The sequence below is a fragment of the Sparus aurata genome, chromosome 19 (assembly GCF_900880675.1).
Source record: "Sparus aurata chromosome 19, fSpaAur1.1, whole genome shotgun sequence".
NCBI lineage: Eukaryota > Metazoa > Chordata > Actinopteri > Spariformes > Sparidae > Sparus > Sparus aurata.
In genome coordinates this window covers 30,867,046-30,881,250 of record NC_044205.1, presented here as the reverse complement: position 1 = coordinate 30,881,250, position 14,205 = coordinate 30,867,046, and the positions used below count along the sequence as shown (strand labels likewise).

General features: G+C 39.0%; 1 protein-coding gene across 1 annotated transcript; it reads left to right on the top strand.

Moving 5' to 3' along the window:
• The first annotated feature begins 2,951 nt into the window (after nucleotides 1–2,951).
• Nucleotides 2,952–10,517, top strand: LOC115569847 (band 4.1-like protein 3). Its single transcript, XM_030398010.1, has 8 exons — nucleotides 2,952–3,029; nucleotides 8,884–8,962; nucleotides 9,046–9,225; nucleotides 9,308–9,412; nucleotides 9,489–9,531; nucleotides 9,662–9,737; nucleotides 9,828–9,949; nucleotides 10,390–10,517. The coding sequence occupies exons 2-8, from the start codon at nucleotides 8,894–8,896 to the stop codon at nucleotides 10,515–10,517; spliced, it is 723 nt and encodes a 240-aa protein (XP_030253870.1). The 5' UTR covers nucleotides 2,952–3,029; nucleotides 8,884–8,893.
• The last annotated feature ends 3,688 nt before the right edge of the window (nucleotides 10,518–14,205 follow it).

Genomic DNA, 14,205 nt, shown 5'->3' with positions numbered 1-14,205 from the left:
TCTCTCTGTCTGTCTGTCTGTCTTTCTCTCTGTCTGTCTCTCTCTCTGTCTCTCTGTCTGTCTCTCTGTCTCTCTGTCTGTCTGTCTGTCTATCTCTCTGTCTGTCTCTCTCTCTGTCTCTCTGTCTGTCTCTCAGGCAGCAAAGTTTCGTTTCTTGAAGTAAAAAAAAACAAAGAGAAAATCCGTCACTAACAAAGTGAAGTCCGTCTTCTTCTTCTTCTTCTTCTTCTTCTTCTTCTTCTTCTTCTCCTCCTCCTCTCCTTTCTTCTCCTCGTCTCCTCCTCACACTGAAAAACACGCCGACACTCAGAAGTATAGTAACTCACGGGCACCGCCCACATGTTGACTGACAGCTGTTTCGGCCAATCAGAGAGGCGGGATTAGGAGCAACTCAGTTCTCATGGTGAAATGAGACCACGCCTCATGCGAATATAAATGAAAATAAATAAATAAACAACAATAAGGTCAGAAAATCAATATGTTTCCTTCACATCTGATTCATTAATCAATAAATGAGGATTAAAGCTCTTCAAGAATATTTCACACATTCAACGACAACACATTTTTATTATCTCTGACTCTTTCATCTACTCTCTGAGTTAGCAAGCTAATGCTAGCAGTGTTTTACTTTCATCATTTTAGTTTATTATAATTAATAAATAATACAGGTAACTCATACTTTGTAAAGTAAATGTACTTCTGAATCAACTGAATGAACTCATTAATCAGTTCAGGTCTGTTCATGGATCAATAATTCATTCATATCTATCAATAATCAATATTGTGCAGGTTTACTACAATTACACAAAATAGCAATTACAATAACAAATAATAAAATTACTGTGTGTTTTCTGACCTTAAAATCAAAAGAAGACTGTAAAGAGATCATCAACAAAATAAGATTTCATTTATTTATTTTATACTTTTCATTCATGAAACAGTCGAAACTCGTCAGTGTCGTGATGCGGCCAGCAGGGGGAGACAGACTCTCACACATCCCACAATCCTCTGCGGGCAACCATCATGACCCAGTGACTGCAGACAGCTAACAGCCCCGCCCCCTCGTGAGATTGACAGCTGTGTATATGTGTGTGAGTGTGTGTGCGTGTGCGTGTGTGTGTGTGTGTGGGGGGGGGGTAATCTGTGTGGGCGGGGCCTGATGTGTCAGAGTAAAGATCACTAATCCATCAGACAACAGGACGCGATACACACACACACACACACACACACACAGGATTCATTTAAAGGACTTTAACCTTCGTCATCTTCATCTTCATCATCTCAACACCTGCACAGGTAACACATACACCCAATGTTTAATGTCAGACAGGTGTGTGTCTGTGTGTGTGTGTGTGTGTGTGTGTGTGTGTGTGTGTTAGTGATGTCGCTGTTTCATGTCGTCTGATCCTCCATCTTTATCTTCATCATCATAGTCATCTCCTCCATATGTTGTTCAGAGAGAGCGTGTTGTTGTTGTTGTTGTTGTTGTTGTTGATGATGATATTGTTGATTTTGTTGTTGTTGCTGTTGTTGTTGTTGTTGTTGTTGTTGTTGTTGATATTTAGATGTAGTAAACATGTTATTTGTGTCAGCAGCGTCTCTACGGAGGCCCTGAAAGGTCAAACTGACACGTCCACAAACAGGTTGTGTTGGTTCGGCTTCACACACAGAATCAAATCAAACAGCTGATTTCACTGTGTGATCATCAACATTGAAGATCAATATATCTCATCATCTTTAAGTTCTCGCATCATTTTATCATCTTGCTTTTTTGTAGTTCACATTAAACTTGTTCCAAAGTTGAAGCTGTGATAATAAATGATCAATAAGTGACCAATAAATGATCGATAAATAATACATCAATGACTCTGACACCTGTTAATCAACTGATCAATAACTACTTCAGTTTTCCCACCTGATGCAGATCAGTGTCAGGTTTCAGTTGTTTTCAGAGTAAATATATTGATCAGCTGCAGATCCAGAGTCAAACTGATAATATTGATACTGATTACACTCATGTCACTGATAACGATATGATTGATAACAATATTACTGATTGGAAAAAAGAAGACAAAACATTTATTTACTTAGAACACGATGAACAGTCTGATCATTTTATTGATTATCAACAGATGTTTATGTTAACTTGTTTAATATTTGATCTTCTGAGATTTAAACATTTTGATGTGTTTATACTTCGATATTAAATATTAGTCAGATTATTGATTATTGTTTGTTTGAGTCCCAGAATAAAAAGAAACCATTGATTTTTTTTCTAAAGGAAGTAATTAATACTATTGATCATAAACATGAAGAAGATTAGATTTGATTGGCAGCTGGCTGCCTTCTGATCAGTTATTGATCACAGTGATCAGTTCAGTGTTTCACAGAGTGGCTGAAAATATAAAAATGATCATTTGGATATGTAACAGGAAGTAGTTTTATTCAAATACATATGAATACACATATATAAATATACATATGAATACAGTAACCCCTCGCAGCCACTACAGATCACAGCTGATCAACAATCAATATTCAGCACACATCAGGACCGACTGACACTTTTTATGAAACTACAAACCGTCGATATTTAAAGTTTCTCTGATACATGAAGAGTGAAGTTCACTATATACATGTATTTATAATATATACATGTGTTTATAATAGGCTATATAATATATATATGTGTGTTTCTCTTCTTCTGCTGGATCGATCGCTGGTGAGTAAAACACACACACACTCACACACACACACACACACACACACACACACACACACACACGATGAGGCGGGTTCAGTTTATACAAATACTACAACAGTACTTCATGAACATCATCAGTACTTTAAATTACTGACTATCTATTTTAAAAACAACTGCTGTCTCCGCTCCGTGCGTCATGACATCACAGCTCCGCTGCCGACGCGCGCTGTGTCGTAGAGAGAGGTGACGTAGTTAAAAAAAAGAAAAAAAAAGAAAAAACGTCCGTCACCGGGAGGAAGAGGGCGAGCGTCCTGCACGAGGACAGGTAAAGATGAGCTGATGGATTGATGTGCAGGTTATTGATCACTGATAGAAGGGATCATCACTTTATTATCGATGATCAGGATCGGGGGGCGGTTCGAGATAGATAGATAGAGAGAGAGAGAGAGAGAGAGAGAGAGAGAGCATCATTCTGCTTCATCACACTGCAGCTCAGTGTGTGTGTGTGTGTGTGTGTGTGTGTGTGTGTGTGTGTTGCAGCGGGGTGTTTCCTGCTGCAGGACGACAAAGACTCAGAACCACAACGACTGGACCGCATCCCGTCTGTGTGACAAACGTCTCATTTCAGACAGAATTTAATGTTATTAACGTTTAATTTAAAAAATATTATATTATGTGTTATTTATAAGTTTGTGTTGTTTTATAAGTTCATGTTAATTTGTGTTAATGACCTCCTGTGACGTCACAGTTGATTTTGCTGATCAGCTGTTTCAGATCACATGATTAGACTTTACTGATGTGAGAAAAGGCATCAGACAAACATCAGAAATCAATAAACAATAAAGGTGACAGAAAAATATGTTGCAAATATAGATATTACTAAACTTTATTTATAAATCAGCTACAAACAGTAACAACTGCAGGACTGAAAGATACAACAACAATACAATCACACGATCAATACATAAAATCAAATAAATCAAATAAACTAACAGTGATTAAAAGTTAGATACACTTCTCCCCCAAAAAATCATCCAAAACATTTGTACTCTTATATTCAGTGTTTCAGCAATTTTAAAAAAGCTCTTTGATTGGACACAGAAAGTTGCTTTGTTAACTGTGTCGCTGTTAGCTGTGTCGCTGTTAGCTGTGTCACTGTTAGCTGTGACGCCCTGTTAGCTGTAACGCTCTGTTAGCTGTGTCAATGTTAGCTGTGTCACTGTTAGCTGTGACGCTCTGTTAGCTGTAACGCTCTGTTAGCTGTAACGCTCTGTAAGCTGTGTCACTGTTAGCTGCGACGCTCTGTTAGCTGTGACGCTCTGTTAACTGTGTCGCTGTTAGCTGTGACGCTCTGTTAGCTGTGACGCTCTGTAAGCTGTGTCACTGTTAGCTGCGACGCTCTGTTAGCTGTGACGCTCTGTTAACTGTGTCGCTGTTAGCTGTGATGCTCTGTTAGCTGTGACGCTCTGTAAGCTGTGTCACTGTTAGCTGTGACGCTCTGTTTGCTGTGACGCTCTGTTAACTGTGTCGCTGTTAGCTGTGACCCTCTGTTAGCTGTGTCACTGTTAGCTGTGACGCTTGGTTAGCTGTGACGCTCTGCTAGCTTTGTCGCTATTAGCTGTGATGTCTGTTAGCTGTGTCGCTGTTAGCTGTGACGCTCTGTTAGCTGTGACACTGTTAGCTGTGTCGCTGTTAGCTGTGACGCTCTGTTAGCTGTGACACTCTGTTAGCTGTGTCGCTATTAGCTGTGACGCTCTTTTCGCTGTGATGCTCTGTTAGCTGTGTCGCTGTTAGCTGTGTCGCTGTTAGCTGTGACGCTCTGTTAGCTGTGTTAGCTGTGACGCTCTGTTAGCTGTGACGCTCTGTTAGCTGAGTCGCTCTGTTAGCTGTGACACTCTGTTAGCTGTATCGCTGTTAGCTGTGTCGCTCTGTTAGCTGTGACGCTCTGTTAGCTGAGTCGCTCTGTTAGCTGAGTCGCTCTGTTAGCTGTGACACTCTGTTAGCTGTATCGCTGTTAGCTGTGTCGCTCTGTTAGCTGTGACGCTCTGTTAGCTGAGTCGCTCTGTTAGCTGTGACACTCTGTTAGCTGTATCGCTGTTAGCTGTGTCGCTCTGTTAGCTGTGACGCTCTGTTAGCTGAGTCGCTCTGTTAGCTGTGACACTCTGTTAGCTGTATCGCTGTTAGCTGTGTCGCTCTGTTAGCTGTGACGCTCTGTTAGCTGAGTCGCTCTGTTAGCTGTGACACTCTGTTAGCTGTATCGCTGTTAGCTGTGACGCTCTGTTAGGTGTGACTCTCTGTTTGCTGTGTCGCTTTGATGTTTGAAGTTACATTATCATTATTATTGTTATTGTTATTATTATTATAATCCAAAAATTTGATTACGGTCAATTGTCTCTTCATCTTATTATCACTATTAGTTACTTATTATTGTTATTATATTATTTCTGGCCAATAGGATCCAAGTTACATTTAAGAAAATAATGTTCTACATATTCCTAGTAAGTTATGTCATGTCCATGTTGCAATGAATTGTGGGAGTTCTGCAGACAGTCAACTTCAGGCCTCATGGAAAGGATGGATTGTGAGTTTGGAGCCTTCAGCCATCGCAGACGTCCTGTGAATGCCCCTGAAAGTCAGAGAGTCTGAGCGCAAAAAAATGTCTGAATCTATGTGGATGCAGCCGCGGAGCAGAAAGTAGAGCACTTAAAACTGATGCTGCCTTCAAGGACATGAGCGCAGATCACGTGAAAAGTTGAGAAAACGTTTATTCTGTTCTGGACATTTATGTACATTGGTACATATTTACTGAGATAACTAACCCAAGTTAACGATTAACGTTACAAAGACATTTACCTTCACATTCTACTGTGAAACAGCGTCAGTGTCGTTCAGGTTACTCAGGTGCTTTCTAGCTAACCTCATTTAATCAGAACAACCTTTGCTCTGTAGTGAGTTTCCTCTTTTTTGACTACAAATGAATGCACCATTTCCCTGAACTCCAGAGTGTTATTAGTGGGCTGTGCTCGCCAGCCCACTATGGACACCTCTATAGCAGAGCTATAGGTGTCCATAGTGGGCTGTGCGGAGCACAGCCCACTATTGTTATTGCTCGCGCCTCTTTTTCTTATTATTATTCTTCCTCCCACTTTTTTCCGTCGCTAACTCACCCCGCACCGTTGAGCGCATACAAACGAATTATATATCAAAACGTGCGGCTCGGGCGGACTCGGGTTGCTATTATTTTTCTCACCAGAATACGAATTTTTCGCGACGTAAGTCGCGAAAAACTGCGACAAATTTCCCATAAGGAATGAATGGGACGAGGTCAAAAAACTCGCAAATTGGCGATGTTTTTCAAACATCTCCTGCTCGGGCATACGTTCACGTGGAAACACCATTCCAGCTTTAAAATGTAGGCACAAGTCCTGAGTATTTTTGTTGTATTTGAACTTTTTTCCTACGATGTGTAGTTTTTGAACTGTGACCCTTGAATGGCGGTGAGTGATTTTGGAGAAATTCAGGGTTTTCAATGAGTGTGTATGGCGGAATGTTCGTGCAGCACAGTGGAGAGGACCAACTGACAGAGTGAGCGAGATTCAAAAATTCGCTCAGAGATTTTCTCTTTCCGTGACGATCCTGGCCACAAATTAGGCTCAAAAACAGTGATACTTTCCAGAGTTGTAGCCACACTTGTCTTCTTTCTCCCAATGTGTCCACTTTATCGGTAGGATTTACGGTTTTTGAATTATCGACCGCTAACCGACAAGAGTAGCTCTGAAATGCTCCATTTACTCCAATGTAAATCGGGAGAAGGATTTCCAAAACTGCACCCTTTTTTAACTCGCTGCCATTTCCACATTTCTGAAGCTAGGACCACAAAACTTAATGAGTGTGTTCTTTAAGGCCTTTCTGGCTCGATCGTGAAAAAAAATTGTCGATATCATGTATGATTTTGACCAAATAGCACTAGTTTGACGTCCGAGATGTGAGGCAGAAATTGCTCTCAAATCAGCTCCCTCACAGACCGTTGCTACGGCCCTTGCCAACGGTCACCTAGCAACCAAAAACAGCTGGGCCAAGAGAGACAGTGACAGACAGACAGACACTAGACACACATCAGACAGACAGAAAGACAGACAGACACACAGGAGACACACATCAGACAGACAGACAGACAGACAGGAGACACACATCAGACAGACAGATGGACAGACAGACAGAGCGACATGTAGACACACACACAGAGCTGCTTAAGCGTGCTCTCACATGCACACAGACGCACACACACAGTATATTTCCCAGCATTTAAACGACATTAAACGACATTTTTTCACTCATTCAATGTGCGGCTTGATCGGACTCTGTATGCTCTAATTCAGTTCTCTAGAATATTAATCTTTCGCGTCGTAAGACGCGAACAGCTGCGAGACACTTCCCATAAGGAATGAATGGGATGAGGTCAAAAAACTCGCAAGTCTGCGATGTTTTTCAAACATCTCCTGCTCTGGCATACATTCAGCTAGAAACACCATTCCAGCTTTAAAATGTAGGCACAGGTCTTGAGTATTTTTGTTGTATTTGAACTTTTTTGCTATGATGTGTAGTTTTTGAACTGTGATCGTTGAACGATGGTGAGTGATTTTGGAGAAATTCTGGGTTTTCAATGATTGTGTAAGGGGGAATGTTCGTGCAGCAGAGTGGAGAGGGCCAACTGACTCCATCACAGTCCGTTGCTACGGCCCCTGCCAACTGTCACCTAGCAACCGAAATCAGCTGGGCAAAGAGAGAGAGTGACAGACAGACAGACAGACAGACAGACAGGAGACATACATCAGACAGACAGACAGACAGACAGGAGACACACATCGGACAGACAGACAGACAGACAGACAGGAGACACACATGAGACAGACAGACAGACAGAGAGACATGTACACACACACACACACACACACACACACACACAGCAATGCTTAAGCGTGCACTCACATGCCCACAAACGCACACACAGTATATTTCCCAACATTTAAACTACATTTAATGATTATTTTTTTGCTCATTCAATGTGCGGCTCGATCGGACTCGGGTTGCTATTATTCAGCTTTACGAAATGTTGATTTTTCACGACATAAGTCGCGAAAACTGCGATAAAGTTTCCCATAAGGAATGAATGGGGGGAGGCCAAAAAAGTCGCAAATCTGCAACGTTTTTCAAACATCTCCTGCTCTGGCATACGTTCACGTAGAAACACCATTTCAGCTTTAAAATGTAGGCACAAGTACTGAGTATTTAAATTGTATTTGAACTTTTTTCCTATGATGTGTAGTTTTTGAACTGTGATCCTTGAATGACGGTGAGTGATTTTGGAGAAATTCTGGGTTTTCAATGATTGTGTATGGCGGAATGTTCGTGCAGCAGAGTGGAGAGGGCCAACTGACAGAGTGAGAGAACTTCAAAAATTTGCTCAGACATTTTCTCTTTCCGTGATGATCCTGGCCACAAATTAGGCTCAAAAACAGTGATATTTTCCAGAGTTTTAGCCACACGTGTCTTCTTTCTCCCAATGTGTCTACTTTATCGGTAGGATTTATGGTTTTGGATTGATCTGCCTCTAACCGACAAGAGTAGCTCTCAACTGCTCCATTCACTCCAATGTAAATCGGGAAGAGGATTTGCAAAACTGCGGCCTTTTTTTAACTCGCTCCTATTACCACATTTCTGAAACTAGGACCACAAAACTTAATGTGTGTGTTCCTTAAGGCCTTTCCCGCTTGATGGTGAGGAAACTTTGCTGATGCCATGTTTGCTTTTTCTTCACGGGGCAAAGCGCACAGCCCACTCTCGCGATTTCCCGGCGGGGAATTGTCTAGTTACTATTAATCTCCATGGTAAATGTTGTAACCGCACCTGATGGTGCAGAAATCGGTACAATCGGGGTAAATCCAAGAATAGTTTTGTGGATTCATGACTTTCTGACTAACCGTTGTCAACAAGTCAAATTCAATTCATGCGTCTCATCCTTAAAAGCCATGAACATAGGGGCACCACAAGTGTGCGTTCTGTCTCCTATTCTATATACCTTATACACCAGTATAAGTAACGTGCAATGGTGACCACATGAATTTCCCACCTGTAGGATAGTAAAGTTTACCTTAACCTTAACCTTAAATGTGCCGCAGGTGAATCACCATGACGACAGAGGCAGGTGAGCCACAGGAGTCTTTCCCTGAAGCCGCCGCCCACTCCACACCGAAACAGGTAAAAAAAACAAAAAACAAAGAACAATAAATAATCATTCTAAACAGAGATGTGAAATGTGACATCATTTCCTGTGCCCACAGGGAGGGGAGGTCAGGCCGCCCCAAAGCCAACCTCGGAGCTCATTGGCTGACGACTCGTCAAGTCACCTGTCATCGAACAGTCGGATCGCTCGCTCTCCAGCAAGAAACCCGCTGAGCTTCAGGACGATGCAGACCAAAGTGACCCTGCTGGACGGGTCACTGTTTACTTGCACTGTGGAGGTGAGACAGCTGGAGACAGGTGAGACATGTGGGACAGGTGAGCACATTATCAAATATGAACTCTGTCCTGTTTCATGTGTAGAAACGGTCTCGTGGTCTTCAGTTGTTTGAGAAAGTCTGTGACCACGTCAACCTGCTGGAGAGAGACTACTTCGCTCTGTGCTTCAGAGATGCTGACAACAACAAGGTACCTGTCTGTCTGTCTGTTTACCTGTCTGTCTCTTTGCCTGTCTGTCTGTCTGACCCTACCTTTTGTCTTGTAGAACTGGCTGGATCCAGCGAAGGAGATGAAGAAGCAGGTCAGAGGTCAGTAGCCCCGTCCCTTCCACCTGGGGGAGGGGGAAGTTTGATCCTGATTGGTCAGTTTTGGTAGCAGATCCTGATCCATTAGAAAAGGTTGAATGTGTTAACCAATCCCCTCGTCTCTGTCTGGTAGGTGTTCCCTGGAATTTCTCCTTTAACATCAAGTTTTACCCTCCTGATCCCACTCAGCTGTCTGAGGACATCACCAGGTAGACTCACTCACCTGTCTATCCAGCTCAACACTGTCACATGTTGGTTCATCTGAGATAGGTAATGTCTACCTGTCTGTCTGTCTGCAGGTACTTCCTGTGTCTCCAGCTCAGACAGGATATAGTTTCTGGTCGTCTTCCATGTTCATTTGCGACTCACACCGTCCTCGGCTCCTACACCGTCCAATCAGAACTCGGAGATTACGATCCCGGTACTGCACTGCTCTGCACTAATACCACATATAACCCGACAGATCCCCACAGAACCCTGCTGTCCCCTATAGAACAATACAGAGCCCAGGGCTCAGCAGTACCCTACAGTACCACGCACAAACATACAGTACCCTACAGTACCCTACAGTACCCTACAGAGGCTTACATACCCTACAGAACCATAACGAGCCATACAGAGCCATTCAGTACCAAACCCGAATCATACATTACCCACAGGTACTCTACAGAACCCCCCAAAAGCCCTTTAGTAACTTACAGAACCCAACAGAATCTTTCTCTGACTAGTTTTACTCCCCTGTACTGTATTATTGTACTTATCGGCTATCTCTGTCTCTGACTACCTGTCTGTCACTCTCTGAACACCTGTCTGTTTGCCTCTGAACACCTGTCTCTCTCTCTCTCTCTCTCTGTCTCTCAGATGAGTGTGGTTCAGATTACGTCAGTGAACTCTGTTTCGCCCCGAATCAAACAAAAGAAATGGAGGAGAAGATCATGGAGCTTCACAAAACATACAGGTTCTCTTTTATAACATTAAATGAAACATAAGGTTCCGTTTATAAATGTTAATGAAACATAAGGTTCTGTTTATAAACGTTAATGAAACATAAGGTTCCGTTCATGAACGTTAACAGAAACATAAGGTTCCGTTTATGAACATAAAATGAAACATAAGGTTCTGTTTATAAACGTTAAATGAAACATAAGGTTCTGTTTATGAACATTAAATGAAACATAAGGTTCTGTTTATAAACGTTAAATGAAACATAAGGTTCTGTTTATGAACATTAAATGAAACATAAGGTTCTGTTTATAAACGTTAAATGAAACATAAGGTTCTGTTTATGAACATTAAATGAAACATAAGGTTCTGTTTATAAAAGTTAATGAAACATAAGGTTCCATTTATAAACGTTACTGAAACATAAGGTTCCGTTTATAAACGTTAAATGAAACATAAGGTTCTGTTTATGAACATTAAATGAAACATAAGGTTCTGTTTATAAAAGTTAATGAAACATAAGGTTCCATTTATAAACGTTAATGAAACATAAGGTTCCGTTTATGAACGTTAATGAAACATAAGGTTCCGTTCATGAACGTTAACAGAAACATAAGGTTCCGTTTATGAACATAAAATGAAACATAAGGTTCTGTTTATAAACGTTAAATGAAACATAAGGTTCTGTTTATAAATGTTAAATGAAACATAAGGTTCTGTTTATGAACATTAAATGAAACATAAGGTTCTGTTTATAAAAGTTAATGAAACATAAGGTTCCATTTATAAACGTTACTGAAACATAAGTTTCCATTTATAAACGTTAATGAAACATAAGGTTCCGTTTATAAACGTTAAATGAAACATAAGGTTCCGTTTATAAACGTTCAATGAAACATAAGGTTCTGTTTATAAACGTTAATGAAACATAAGGTTCCTTTTATAAATGTTACTGAAACATAAGTTTCCATTTATAGACGTTAATGAAACATAAGGTTCCGTTTATAAACGTTACTGAAACATAAGGTTCTGTTTATAAACATAACATGAAACATAAGGTTCCGTTTATAAACGTAGATGAAACATAAGGTTCCGTTTATAAAAGTTAATGAAACATAAGGTTCCGTTCATAAACGTTAAAGGAAACATAAGGTTCTGTTTATAAACGTTAACAGAAACATAAGGTTCTGTTTATAAACGTAGATGAAACATAAGGTTCCGTTCATAAACGTTAAATGAAACATAAGGTTCCGTTTATAAACGTAGATGAAACATAAGGTTCCGTTCATAAACGTTAAATGAAACATAAGGTTCCGTTCATAAACGTTAAATGAAACATAAGGTTCAGTTTATAAACGTTACTGAAACATAAGGTTCCGTTTATAAACGTTACTGAAACATAAGGTTCTGTTTATAAACGTTAACAGAAACATAAGGTTCTGTTTATGAACATTAAATGAAACAGAAGGTTCCATTTATAGACGTTAAATGAAACATAAGGTTCTGTTTATAAAAGTTAATGAAACATAAGGTTCCGTTTATAAACGTTACTGAAACATAAGTTTCCGTTTATAAACGTTAATGAAACATAAGGTTCTGTTTATAAAAGTTAATGAAACATAAGGTTCCGTTTATAAACGTTACTGAAACATAAGTTTCCGTTTATAAACGTTAATGAAACATAAGGTTCTGTTTATAAAAGTTAATGAAACATAAGGTTCCGTTTATAAACGTTACTGAAACATAAGTTTCCGTTTATAAACGTTAATGAAACATAAGGTTCTGTTTATAAACATAACATGAAACATAAGGTTCCGTTTATAAACGTAGATGAAACATAAGGTTCCGTTTATAAAAGTTAATGAAACATAAGGTTCCGTTTATAAACGTTAAATGAAACATAAGGTTCTGTTTATAAACGTTAACAGAAACATAAGGTTCCGTTCATAAACGTTAAATGAAACATAAGGTTCCGTTTATAAACGTGAACAGAAACATAAGGTTCTGTTTATAAACGTTAACGAAACGTAAGGTTCCGTTCATAAACGTTAAATGAAACATAAGGTTCCGTTTATAAACATTAAATGAAACATAAGGTTCTGTTTATAAACGTTAACAGAAACAAGGTTCCGTTTATAAACGTTAAATAAAACATAAGGTTCCGCTTAAAAACGTTACCAGAAACATAAGGTTCCGTTTATAAACATTAAATGAAACATAAGGTTCCGTTTATAAACGTTAAATGAAACATAAGGTTCCGTTTATAAACGTTAACTGACACAGAAGGTTCCGTTCATAAACGTTAACTGAAACATAAGTTTCCGTTTATAAACGTTAATGAAACATAAGGTTCTGTTTATAAACATAACATGAAACATAAGGTTCCGTTTATAAACGTAGATGAAACATAAGGTTCCGTTTATAAACGTTAAATGAAACATAAGGTTCCGTTTATAAACGTGAACAGAAACATAAGGTTCTGTTTATAAACGTTAACGAAACGTAAGGTTCCGTTCATAAACGTTAAATGAAACATAAGGTTCCGTTCATAAACGTTAAATGAAACATAAGGTTCTGTTTATAAACGTTAACAGAAACAAGGTTCCGCTTATAAACGTTAAATAAAACATAAGGTTCCGCTTAAAAGCGTTACCAGAAACATAAGGTTCCGTTTATAAACATTAAATGAAACATAAGGTTCCGTTTATAAACGTTAAATGAAACATAAGGTTCCGTTTATAAACGATAACAGAAACAAGGTTCCGTTCATGAACGTTAACTGACACAGAAGGTTCCGTTTATAAACGTTACTGAAACATAAGTTTCCGTTTATAAACGTTAATGAAACATAAGGTTCTGTTTATAAACATAACATGAAACATAAGGTTCCGTTTATAAACGTAGATGAAACATAAGGTTCCGTTTATAAAAGTTAGTGAAACATAAGGTTCCGTTTACAAACGTTAAATGAAACATAAGGTTCTGTTTATAAACGTTACAGAAACATAAGGTTCCGTTTATAAACGTTAAATAAAACATAAGGTTCCGCTTAAAAACGTTACCAGAAACATAAGGTTCCGTTCATAAACGTTAAATGAAACAGAAGGTTCCATTTATAGACGTTAAATGAAAGATAAGGTTCCGTTTATAAACGTTAAATGAAACATAAGGTTCCGTTTATAAACGTTCAATGAAACATAAGGTTCTGTTTATAAAAGTTAATGAAACATAAGGTTCCGTTTATAAACGTTACTGAAACATACTTAAAAACGTTACCAGAAACATAAGGTTCCGTTCATAAACGTTAAATGAAACAGAAGGTTCCATTTATAGACGTTAAATGAAAGATAAGGTTCCGTTTATAAACGTTAAATGAAACATAAGGTTCCGTTTATAAACGTTCAATGAAACATAAGGTTCTGTTTATAAAAGTTAATGAAACATAAGGTTCCGTTTATAAACGTTACTGAAACATAAGTTTCCGTTTATAAACGTTAATGAAACATAAGGTTCTGTTTATAAACATAACATGAAACATAAGGTTCCGTTTATAAACGTAGATGAAACATAAGGTTCCGTTTATAAAAGTTAATGAAACATAAGGTTCCGTTTATAAACGTGAACAGAAACATAAGGTTCTGTTTATAAACGTTAACGAAACGTAAGGTTCCGTTCATAAACGTTAAATGAAACATAAGGTTCCGTTTATAAACGTTAAATGAAACATAAGGTTCC